General features: G+C 37.9%; 1 protein-coding gene across 3 annotated transcripts in view; it reads right to left on the bottom strand.

Moving 5' to 3' along the window:
• LOC126237359 (RNA-binding protein lark) overlaps positions 1-12,826 on the bottom strand; it is a 128,938-nt gene that overhangs the window by 76,115 nt on the left and 39,997 nt on the right. Inside the window, exons 8-9 of one of the 3 annotated variants that reach the window (XM_049947426.1) lie at positions 6,183-6,227; positions 4,495-5,687 (exon numbers count right to left, since the gene is read on the bottom strand). In XM_049947426.1, coding sequence (XP_049803383.1) covers positions 5,639-5,687; positions 6,183-6,227 — 94 coding nt within the window. In that variant the 3' untranslated portion in view covers positions 4,495-5,638. Of the gene's footprint in view, positions 1-4,494; positions 5,688-5,819; positions 6,048-6,182; positions 6,228-12,826 lie in introns of those variants that run through there. The other 2 variants (XM_049947428.1, XM_049947427.1) reach the window with 2 other exon arrangements.

Here is a 12,826-nt window from a genome sequence, read left to right as displayed (position 1 = left end):
TCTTATAATATCGCATGTACTGTCAACAAAGACTTGCGTGTGGCAAACAAATCACTAATACTGAGATATAAGTTGCTGTAAATGCTTCTGATAGTGAAGACTTAATGTGGGTTCTATATGACAAGACATACAGTGAACAGAGCAATATTCAGAACTACTCCTTAAAGAATTAAACAAATAAAATGGCAGCTGTCATCAATTATGCAACAGTTGTCTTTCTGCAGCCAACATCGTCAATATTGAGGAATAGGGACAATATACCTCGTTCTGACTTAAAAGGTGGGCCCTCATCATCCTGGGGTCCGAATCATACCTTTTTAACCTTCCCCAACCTATCCCTCCACTGTGGAACAAACTGATAATCTCAAATGCTACAATATAATTTAACTGGACAGAGAAAAAAAATCTGCTCACCAAGCAGTGGCAGGAGAAAACACACAAAAGGTATTCCAGGTTGCGAGCTTTCGGAGCTACTACTTCTAGCAGAAGGGGAAGGGAGAGAGGTGCAGGAAAAGGACTGTCAAGCTTTCAGAAAAGGTGTGGAGATTGGAAATTTCACCCAGAACCCCAAGTCAAAGGTCATTTATCGGACAGGATGAGAAGCGAAGACTGATTTTTGGGATATTTCCCACTTCCCAGTCTGGAGACAACTTCTCTCACACTCATTAATTACCTCTTGTTAACCCCTTGCATGATTTTCGTACAAATTTTTCCAATTTTCTTGCCTTTAATCTCTTCACATATTACATTCATTCTTTTCTGAACCATTCTTTTGCACTGTAAAAACAATGGTCCCATATTCTTTTTCTTGAAACCTGCTTGTCCCTTGCAGTTACTCTCAAAGGCCTACCAGTGAAAGTCCCTGTCTAGGATGTAACCCTACTCTACACCAGCCCCTTTTAAAGTTTCAAATACAGCAATCTCTTGCAATTATCCAGCTAATCTGTGACCTACATGCCTCATCCTTCAATTTCCACTCCACCCGACTTCCCTCCTACAAAATCCTGCAATTATTTACCCCTCACATTTCTTTGGATAGTATCATCTGCCAGGCCAACTCCAAGCTGCAACATGACAAGACTTCAAGTCAAAAAGCTATCCACAACCTTCCCCTAAATTACCTCAACAATGGTGTTTCCGTTCCTCTCCTCCTGCAGCTCCTTAAACAGCCACACCATCAACCAGGACTCCTCTCCTACAAACTGAGCTTGGGCAATATCCTTTAGAAGCCCCAGCCTTTATCACTGCCCCTCAGACAAATAACAACTCAACCAGTCATAACAGTACAGTTCTCACAACCGCTCCTCTACCGCACTCTCCCCTCTTTAATTATCTAACCATCTCACTTTCAGTCCTAAATCTATATTTAATCATGCTACTTTGGTGAAGGACTAACAGTAGTGAAAGTATCAGTTTGCAACCCAATCCCAAAACCTTTCCACAAGCAAAACTGGAACTGAACCCTGCCTTGAACAGTTACAATCACAATCCCAACTTGATCCACGAGCACGCCTTGAACAGTTACAATCACAATCCCAACTTGATCCACAAGCACTACCTCAAAATCATACCTTACAAGCCTTCCAAAAATTCCTCACATTTAGTATTGCTTAAGAAGCCTTCCTAAGGTGCCTACATCATCATCATAACCTGTCCTCTGCAGAACTCCATGCTCTTCGTTCAATAATTAGCCTCCCAATGGACTAAGTATCTACCAATGTGGTACTTGACCAACAGGAGTATGTATGTGGAGGTGTACGCCAGCTGTCCAACACCTCTACATACAACTGCCATCACGATCCCATACCTGTGATTCAAACTGATCTGCATTCAAACCTCAGGCCCCTCACAAGGTCTAACATCTCAATCCATAGAATTTCTTACCTGAACCAAACTATGGACACCCAACTTTTTACCACCTCCTTACGATCCACACTCCCAATCACCCTGGCCATCCCATAGCTGCTGGCTTCAAAGAATCCACTTAATGTATATCTGCCTTACTTGATCATCACCTGCAACCCAAAGTACAAAGACTTCCCTCCTATATTAAAAACACCAATCATTTCCTTGATCTGAAATCCGCATCCATTCTGCTCCACCATTGCTTGTCACCACTGACCTCAACACCAACATCCCTGATGAACAGGGTAGGTCTGGTGCTGAACATTTCCTCTGTCAGTGTCCACCTGATTACAAATATGACATCCTTCCTGCTCATCTTAATCAACTTTATACTTATGAACTACTCCTTTATCTTTAAGAAACAGACATAAAAACAAAGGGTACAGCCATGGGAATTAGGATGGCTCCTTCCCATGCCACTCTTTTCATGGGTCATGGGGGGGGGGGGTTGCTTTCCTGGGATCCATAAGCCTGAAGCCCTTGGTTTGGATTAGATACACTGATGACATCTTTGTTATATGGACTCTCAGTGAGGCTGACCTGTTAAAATTCTTGGAATCCCTAAATACAGTCTCCCAATTAAATTTCACATGGTCCAATTCCGATTCCCATGCCACTTTCCTTGATGTTGATCTCATCCTCACTATAGGTCAGCTCACATTAAATCTACTCACAAACAACAGAACTTACATTCTGACAGTTGGCATTAAAAGGCAGTCCCCAACAGTCACTCTTTCCTTCTCATCCTGTTTGGTAAACGTGCACTGAACCAGGGTTCCAAGAGACTTTTCCGAACTCTACCCCTTTTTTTCTCCTTCAACCTTTCTGCCAGAAGCCACTGGCTCCAAAAGCTTGCAAACTGTAATACCTCCTGCCACCACTTGGTGAGTATATTTTTTTATCCATCCAGTTACATTATATTTTCAGAAACTCATTTCAAATGCTAGGACAGTGGCACTTCTGTTCGTCTATCAGCACTAATACACATTATGCCTTCTGACCGTCATTATTTGCCAGCAATCGTCTTAAATGACAAAATATTGTTAAGTTTTATTTCAAGCATTAATAATGATAAACATAACTTTTAGTTCTTTTGTGCTGATGTAAAACATCCAAATGAACAAAGAAAAAGGCTGGAATATATTCTGGGTTACACATTGTATAATTTGATAAATCAATTACAGAAAAAAAGGCAACATACCAACAAATTTGTTGCAGTTCACTGTATTTGGGAAAAATGGATAAAATTTTTCCCAAAAAGTAAAGTCCTGGAGCAAACGACTTTAACAATGGACAGCATTTGAAAGTTTATGTCCCTGTAGAAAGCATATTCCAAAGTAAACCAGTGAAATTGGGCACAAAAATATGGATATTTTGCAACAAAGAAAAAAAAAGGTTCTTAACTACAAATTTATAGTCAAAACTACGGGAGCAGCAACAGAAAAACGAATGAGTTGACGGTTGCACTTCACCTCACCAATGAATTATGAGGTCAGAATATACCTGGTAACTTTTTTTTAATAAAAAGAAACCATCACTGGTGCTCATATTTTATCATTTTACTTAAAAAATGACACTAATGTGGACGGCAATATGCCAAAGAAAAAAACTCTTTTATGAGGATATGTCCTAGTCAGAAATAGATACAACAAGACGTCAAAAATTATCATTGATTAAAGCAGAACTAAAGGGGCTATTAGAACGCTAACATTTGAGAAATAATTGTACTTGTAAACAGACGTTGTGCAAATAGTTTTCTTCAACATTCTTCGTGTTTCTGAAAACAACTAGTTTTGTAGACTTCAGTAGATATCAGCTGCAGCATGAACTGACGAGGAGAGTGTTCTTACACTTTGATAACCACTCACAGTGACATACTGCATTAAGAACACGCTTTTGCAAAACTGGACAAATCACTGATGACTGTCAACAACATTGTTAAAAATTCTTCAAAACTAATTTCACTGTAGACAGAATTCATTATGAAATAACCAAAACTTGGTAAACTTTATAATGTGGACATTCTATTACTTGTCCTTGAGAAACAACCTATAATCATCCTCTTCAGCAACTGGTGCTAGTCTTGATATCATCCAAAACTCTTTGAACTATAGAACAAATGAGAAAAATTGCAAAAAATCTAAGTTTGGGTTTCTTTTTTTCTTTTATTTTTTTTTTAAAAAATCTCTTGAAAATTTTCAGTTGTACGAAGGTGTTTCTTTCGTTTCCAATACATAAAATTATATACTGTATTCCATACTATGGAATGAGGAGTAAGAGTGAGAAGGAAACGTAAATTCACTCACAAATCAACAATATCAAGGAGGTGGGGGAGCGTAAACAAAACACTTTAGTTTATGAGCATGCAAGCAACATGTTCCCCATGATTGGGCAGGACATCCATTTGTAAACTGGACAGCAACATACTGCAGCCAACCACACATCCACTGAATTTATCTTGTCACATAATAAACATCATTTGCTAATCAGCATCAAGAATAATTTTCAGAAGAAAAAAACTGAAATTACAGTAGGTCCCTCAAATTATTTTCGGAGCACAAGGGTAATATTAAAAGAATCAGACATCACTTTGTAGAAAAAATGTATTTATGTAAAACAATACATACACACATTAAAACAGCTACAAATGGTTCTAACACACTTTAGATTACATAATTAAATCGACAAAGGTTCCAAATATTGTAAGCTGCTGAAAAAAGGTGCTGATTTCCAAATAATGCCGAGACATGTGTTTTATTTTTCCTCGATAAAGAAAACCACATCAAAGTAATATGGATACTTACTAATAAATATGTATAATCTATATGAAGGCTAATCTGTAACACTAGATACACTTAGTAAGCAATGACAATGTCCTCTTCTGGACTGACTTCAGTTTGCCCAAGCTGGGATATATTTATCAGCCTACACAGCTATAAAATCTATCAATTATCTTTTTTTTCACAAGTAACATTAAGATACTGGGAAATGAAAGAAATCTGAAACAATGTCATGATTCCTGTTTTGTTCCAATCAAAATATTCTACAAAGAATCTAGAACACAACCGGCAGCATACCTGTTTACATCTGTCGCGCTAATTCCACGGAACGCTTCCGACCGACATGCCGTGCGGGAAGCCTTTCTAAGTCGGATGTGTTCAACGTCTTTTGTAAGTACAGACTAACTAATTCCTTATACACTTCTTTTCAATGTTGTAAGTACACAACTGTGTCAAAAGGGGATAAATGGTCTAAGTGCAACTTTCTCTTTCAGTGAAAAAATGGACCGTGTTTAATTTTCTATGGAATGAGACTTCATAACAGGGTTAATAGTATTTTGCTGAACACCAACAGCACGTAATGCACATGATCGTGAAGCAAAGAATGTGCCCACCCTACTTGTTGAACTAATGAACAGAAGAATTCTATTTCAAAAATTCTCCTTCAAAAATCACGAAGAGAAGAATGCTTAAAAGTAATGGTGTGGATGTATCAGACTACAACAATAATTATCTATCAAACAAGACAGAATATCTGAAATCTATCTAGCATGTTCAAAAAGAAACAAGAGAACAAAGGTGAGTTGCCCGTTACACCGTCACGCCGCGCCGCAACACAACAGGCGATTGTCTTCCGTTTCATTCCGGCCGAGGCTTCCCGCGTGAAAAATTTCACCGGACTTCGACGCTACGGACCGGCTTATAACGGCGACGGACAGGCGGATGATTGCGTCTTAATACGGTGCAAAGCGGCGAGGAGAGAGCGTTCCACGCGCGCCCGGTCTAATACAAAATAAATACACAATTAGCTGTAGACTTATCTTGAACAGGTGAGAATTACCGATAAAAAGGAAACAGAACACGTACTTACACAAGGTATAAAAAAAGTAAAACAAAACAAATAGGAGAGGAATATGAAGCTTATACAAGTCCAATCAAAGTTAGATGATGACTCATGAACTACAACAGAAAATAATACAGAAACAGTGAACTGAGTAATTTACCCACAAAAGACAACTCTATGTTATGGACACTGCAGGAAAGGCTGTTTCATCAAATTTTCTTCTAAAAAGGGGACCAGATGGGGCATGCATTACTGACAAGGAGTTCAGTTACACCTAATTATTTCACAGCCAGCCTGAACTGGAAGAAAAAAATGTTAAGCATTAACTAAAAAGTGAAGCAGGGCTTGAATTCATGCTATTTTTACATGGGGCAGCAAATAAACGCAGGAGTAAAAAAAAAAAAAGACAAACTTGTGTATTCATGAAAACTTACCTTCTTTCCTCAAAGCTATCGCGACTGAAGTCTTCAAACATACGACTGAAAACAAGAAAATTAAAATGTTAAAATAAAAATCAGACTGAATTAACAATCTGGCAATTACACAATAATACACCCTCAAACACAGGTGATCGCAACATCCTTTAATCATTTTAAGTAAATAGCCACTTTTAATCAAATTACAAAGATGTAAAATAACATAGGCACATATGTATATTATGTAAATTGCACTTGAATGGGAATAGATTGACAAAGATTTGCAGACTCGCAAAGAGAAGACTACCAGTTACAGGACACCATACATTACACTAACAATCAAAGGCACACACCTTGTGACCCACTATTTTTCATGAGCTTCAGCATGTTAATCACATGTACATGAAAGAAAATACAACTCTTCTGGAGAGCCTATGCAGGATCCTTTTCAGATCAGATAGAATTGTTAAAACACTAGAAAATAAGGATATTTTATTTAAACATTAGGCAACAACTATTTTTCAACTGTATATTCAATCAGTTGCAGCTTCACTAGCTGTAAACGTTCTTACTAATTGGTGTGGTAACAATATGGTACACAGCGTCTGCCTCCAGTTTACAACCAACTTTTATTCCCATGATTTGAAATTTTACTTCTTGCATTATTTATACTGTCATTTTAAATAAATTTTTCATTTTTGTTTCTCAAAGACTTTCTTTCTCCTGTTATTCCTCTCTATGAGAATTCTTACATAATTATATGCAAACAAGAGTTTACTTTAGTAAATTAATACTTGGGGCATATCTGCTATGGGCTGGTATGAAATCTGACACAGATCAAATGTCAAATTATTCTGTTGTACTAAACGATCTGCAATAAAAATCTTTTAGCCTAGGAGAGTTTCCAGCAGTATTTGTGTAACACTTTTTGATCTTTCTCCTCTTAACATTCTAGAGCAGAATATATTCTGTAGGGAGGAAAATAAGACAAATAAAGTAGTCCACAGAGACAAATGTATGTTGACAGTGTCCTCCTCCACAGTAAAAGTTGTTTGACCAAATACAAAATATTCTCGCAAAAGTTTTTGCAAGAAGCAGAATTCCAATCCACATACATATAACTTGACTGATCTGAACACAAATTTCACATCATCTGGCCACCCCAGTTGGCAAGGAATTTCCTTCTCAATTATATCTGCAATTGGTCAGAACATACCAATTCCTTGTAAGCTCTTGAGTATATGTAAAATATTTATATATGGCTCTAAAATTTCAACCATTTTAAAACACACATTTTCAGAAACAGATGCTTACAAAGGAAACTCCCCATTGCACCCCCCCCCCCACTTTCCCCCAGATTTATTGGTACAATGGTTCCCTGGACAACCTGTCACAAACTGAGCACATTATCACGTGTGGAAACTACAGAAAGGTGTACAGAGTTGTAGAAAAAAGAAGTGAAATAGGAATAAGGAATGGTCTGACTTTCAATGACTATGGCGTCATAGTAATTATGTGGTCATGGTGTTTGCCTCCGAAGGGGGAGATCCTGGTTCCAATCACCCTTGTGACACCCCACCCCCCCCCCCCCCCCACGCACAAAATTATGAATTGCCCCATCTGATCACGTGTGTTTACTGTCTTCAAATCTGTGTGTTTATCATGGTGTAACAAATGTTTGCAACAGTGAAATGTAACGAAGGAACCTCCACACATTCGATCTACACAAGTACCATATGTTATGCCTCTTGCATTCCATTTTAGAAGTTTTTACTCTTTAATTCCTTCATTGTAACATAGTTCATGTGTGTTTACTTGTTCTCGCATCTCGCCTGCTCTCACTATTCATCACATTTACTTGCAACAGTAATATATTCGTACCACATGACTCAGATTCTATAACCAGTGTATAGTATGACAATTGTCAAGACTACAGGAGGTGAACAGACATGTAAATGACCTGACACACAGTTCAGAAATTAATGAAAAAATTTGGCACGAGGGAGGTTTGAACACAGATCTCCGATTTTGTAGTCCAACACTGTTACCATATAACCACGTCACCATGGTTCTTGCAAGTCACTCGATGTTTCACACCTTGAAATTGCACCTTTCACTGTTTCTATTTTGCTGCTTTTTTCACAGTTCAGAACAACCTGTTTTCATGCTTGATCTGTGTTCATTTTTTGACAGGCTACCCACTGAGCCATTTTACCAATGATGGGGGTGTGATGAGTTTCTCTTGTCAGTGAGTCACAGAGCCGGCTGTCTGCTTACAAGTTTAATGTAATTACATTCTCTATCTTCTTTATTTTTAAAATTATCGCATTTTACTACAGTTCAATTCTTTTATCTTGGCGGCTCGCGCATGCCCGCCTAGACGCGGGAGATTGCTGCGTTGCCAGTTGCACACGACACACGCGCCAAGAGAAGCAGCGCCATAGTATAGCATAGTTCGCAAGCTTACGTTTAGAGGGGAGCGCGCAGTTCATGAAGTAAAGCCACCACGGCCGCATTAACCCTTTCGCTGCTACAAAGACGTGCTCCCTGCATTCCGCGCTGTGGGCGATTTTGTCACTGCACCGCTCGCCTGTACAGACGCATTGTGTTCCGACTGCTTTGACACTATCATTCGATTCCACAAAATCTATTTGGCTCAAAAATTAGATTTTTACCTATATTCTTGACTGATACCTTCCCCCCCATAAATGACTTAATTTTGTTTCGATGTTCAACGCAGTTACTATGCAGCATTAAATATAGTAAACCATTGCACGAAATTTTGAAGAGTTTGCAGAGGTAAAGTCCATAGAGTATACTTTCCGGATGGTCGATTTTAGTTGCCACAATGTTGAGAATGAAATGTGGACAAGATACCTATATATTTCATTTAATTTAAGTACCACATAAGTGCCGTATGTAATATTGAGAAATATTCCACCTTTTGCGACTGTAACAAAAGTTTTACTTACACTGGGCACATTTGGCTTTATTTTAAAGCACTTCAATCAATCAAAAGGAAGTAGGCAAAATACATTAAACAAAACTGTGGACTTATAAAAACATTAGGACTTGAATATACCGTCTGTCAGTGAAGTGCTCAGAGCTATGTCAAATATAATTTTGTGTGTGGCACACACAAACATCATTTATTTGCTAAAACACTGATGAGCAAACACAAACGTTGAATATTGTGCTACCGCAGCACAAAACTACGAAAGGTGACTTGGCAATGGAGGACACAAAATACAGTCCTCTTATGATGCTTCAAAAGAGAGAAACGCGTCTGGTCCAAATAAGTCACTTATTACAGTTGCAGAAGAGGGATATATTTCAATACCATTGGTAAAACTGCGACTGTGGAACAAAAACAAGAAATAGAACACGAATACCATTGTGTATGTGCCATACCTTTCACTGATGGAAGTGCTTTAAAATAAAGCCAAACGCACCCTGTGTAAATAAAACTTTTATTACAGTCGCGAAAGACTGAATATTTCTGAATATTACATACGACACCTATGTGGTACTTAAATTAAATGAGATATTGTTATACAGTAAATATTATATGAAATTTAGGTATCTTGTCCACATTTCATTCTCAACATTGTGGCAACTAAAATCGACCATACGGAAAGTATACGCTATGGACTTTTACCTCTGCAAACTCTTCAAAATTTCGTGCAATGGTTTACTACATTTAATGCTGCACATCAAAACAAAATTAAGTCATTTATGGGGGAAGGTATCAGTCAAGAAGACGTGTAAAAATCAATTTTTTTGGCCAAATAGTTTTTGTGAAATCGAATGATAAGTGTGTCAAAGCAGTGGGAACACCATGTGTCTGCACAGGCGAGAAGTGCAGTGATGACAAAATCGCGCACAGCGCGGAATGCGGGGAGCACATGTCTGCAGCAGCGAAAAAGTTAATGAAGAGGCAAAGCACTAGAAATTTCATTCAAACGAATAAAATTCGTGAAGTAAGGCACTCCAATATTGTTTTTAAATAAAGAAAATACGAAGCACCACAGAAGATTTGAACTCGTAACCTTTCACTTTGCAGCCCAACACCTTAACCGTTCCGCTACCTCAGCTCATGGAACAGTGTAACTCCATAACGACTAACACCTCACGCAACTACTTATAAACACTGTTGGTATGGCTATGAATTACTCACACTTCGTCGAAGTACAATAGGAAATAAACAATTACCGCTGTTCTTTATTGCGAAAAAGCAGTTCGTGAGATGGAACAAACACCTTTCCTTGCTATCGCCTGAATTAGGAGTCTTATTGCTTGTTTGGTTTAATTAATTAATAGAATATGAAGCAATTGGTATAAAGAATGCTTTCTCCAACTTTCTATAAAAGAAAGTCTGCTATCAAGACATTACTTTTGTTCTATTACTTTCTTTATGACTGAACGTTTCTAAAACTGAAGACACTTGTCCATGCTCTGCACTGCAGTAGAGATCTAGCAACGTCATTCTCTGTTCATTGGCTGACTGTGTTTTGTGACGTCAGATGCGCAGAACGAACCTAAACTCTGCCGCCAAGATATATGACGCGCACTTTAGCAGTGTCAATTCCGAAACAAAAACAATGCCCTGAGATGATTTGTCAGTTGACATACACCCTCAACCTGACAATGTTTTGCACGAATTAACATACTGCATTTTACAAGCGAACAGTGATATTTACCAAAAAAATTATGGGAGTATTTAATGGAAGAAAAATTCCATGCAAGTGATCTAAAAAACACAGGCCCCTGTATCCAAGAACTAGTTAAGATTACTCCCTTAACTGCACATTAACTTGCAATACGTGTTTTCCTTTCTACGTACTATGACATTTCCAACCAAGAATCTGAATCACTTTTAAAGCGTCTTTACCTTTGACGAGACCACAATATAATTGTTATCTTTCCAGCGAAAACTTAGTCTTCTACAAAAGAATTCATTGGTTTGCTCACTGTGACACTCCTGTCATTTGTCAGTCGTCCAAGCTCCCTCCCCAACCCGCATTTTAAGTCTATTATGAAAAGTATATTGCAATCTTACTTTCTGGCACAAACTTAACTAAGAAATTTAAGAGAACTAAAAAATTAATACAGCATAGCTGTTAATCAAATACAAATGGTGGGGGCAAGGTGCACAGAAACAAAGATGACGTATACTATGTGACAAAAACCAAAAGGATTACCTGCCGTTTTCTCTTGTGTGCTAAATATTCAATGTGGAATTTTATCATCATTTGTTGTGGTGACTATCTTTTAGATGTTATTCGTACTGATACTGAAAAGCAAACATGCCAAGTGAGTGTTGAGCAATAGAGAAATTGTGTTCTGTGAATATATTTTTTTCCTGGAGATAAAATTATCTTAATCCCAAATGTGAACCGTGCCCTGAATTGTTAATTGGCCAACCAGAGCAACTGAAGAAAATGATGTAAAACCAGAACACACAAATTAGTAATATTACAATAAATTAACCCACTCTTGACAATTAGAACAAAAAGTATGCACAGGAAAATAGACTGCTGATCCTACTGAATATTTAAAACATTGTTTCCTTATTAGACAAACTAAATTGCAATTTATGCAAAATGTGATCTCATCTCAACTGTAGTGCATTTTATTAGGCACCCTGATCTGTTTTATTAATGCATCCAACATCTTGCCAAATACCACACAGTGACTCACTGGATTAACCCTTCAAGCCAGCAGTTTCTGTGCCAGTGCCATACTTCCTGGCAGTATTTTATGAGGCCAACTTGTACAGGAGAAAATTTAAATTTCCGTAGTGCAGGAATTAGTTGTCAAAAATATATAAAATTCAGGAATTGTTAACAGATCTTAATTGATCATACAGTCACACACAAGTCTCCCTCTGAAAGCCCAACAATTATGCTATAAAAGCTGAAATTTATACATTCATCTTAATTTGCCTTTTTGATGGCCTTATAAACAAAAGCAATGTGCACTGAAATATTAGCAGTCTTCTAAATACAGGGTATATAAAAAACAATCATATGATTTTAAAAAATCATAACTACTATGTTATTTGAGATATGGGCATGAACAACCTACTGTTGTAAAGAGCAAACACTCGAGTTTTGTGTTGTTCCTGCTAGATAGCAGCAGTGTGTGCCACTTCAGTTCTAGCAAAACCAGTGTCAGGACAACATAGCGTTTTTTATTCTAAGTTTTGTGCAGTGTGGGTCAGTAATAAGAGTTCAACAGAACTTTCATACTAGATATGGCATGGATCCTCTTACAGCACAGAGCATTAGACAATGGCATGAACAATTCCAAGAATCAGGTTGTTTGTGTAAAGGAAAATCGCCACGCCGTCCCCCAAGTGCCTCACACAGACGTCGAAAGCATCCGCTATAGTTTCATGAGGAGTCTGCAGAAATCCGTTCGCCGTGCAGCTGCGGAGTCTGTATTTCATTCTTGGCAAGATGGAAGATGACAGATTTCTTACACACTTAGTCTTTAGTGACGAGGCAACATTCCATTTAAATGGAAAGGGGAACCGCCAACGTGAAAATATGGGGCATGGAATAACCACATAAAAGTTGTACAACATAAGGGACTCTCCAAAATTTCTTTGTGCGGCTTCACAGGAAAATGTGTATGGTCCATTTTTCTTGCCAAGAACA

The sequence above is a fragment of the Schistocerca nitens genome, chromosome 2 (assembly GCF_023898315.1).
Source record: "Schistocerca nitens isolate TAMUIC-IGC-003100 chromosome 2, iqSchNite1.1, whole genome shotgun sequence".
In the NCBI taxonomy this organism is placed as follows: Eukaryota; Metazoa; Arthropoda; class Insecta; order Orthoptera; family Acrididae; genus Schistocerca; species Schistocerca nitens.
Note: the sequence above shows the minus strand (reverse complement) of the source record. Positions and strands in the feature narration are given on the sequence as shown.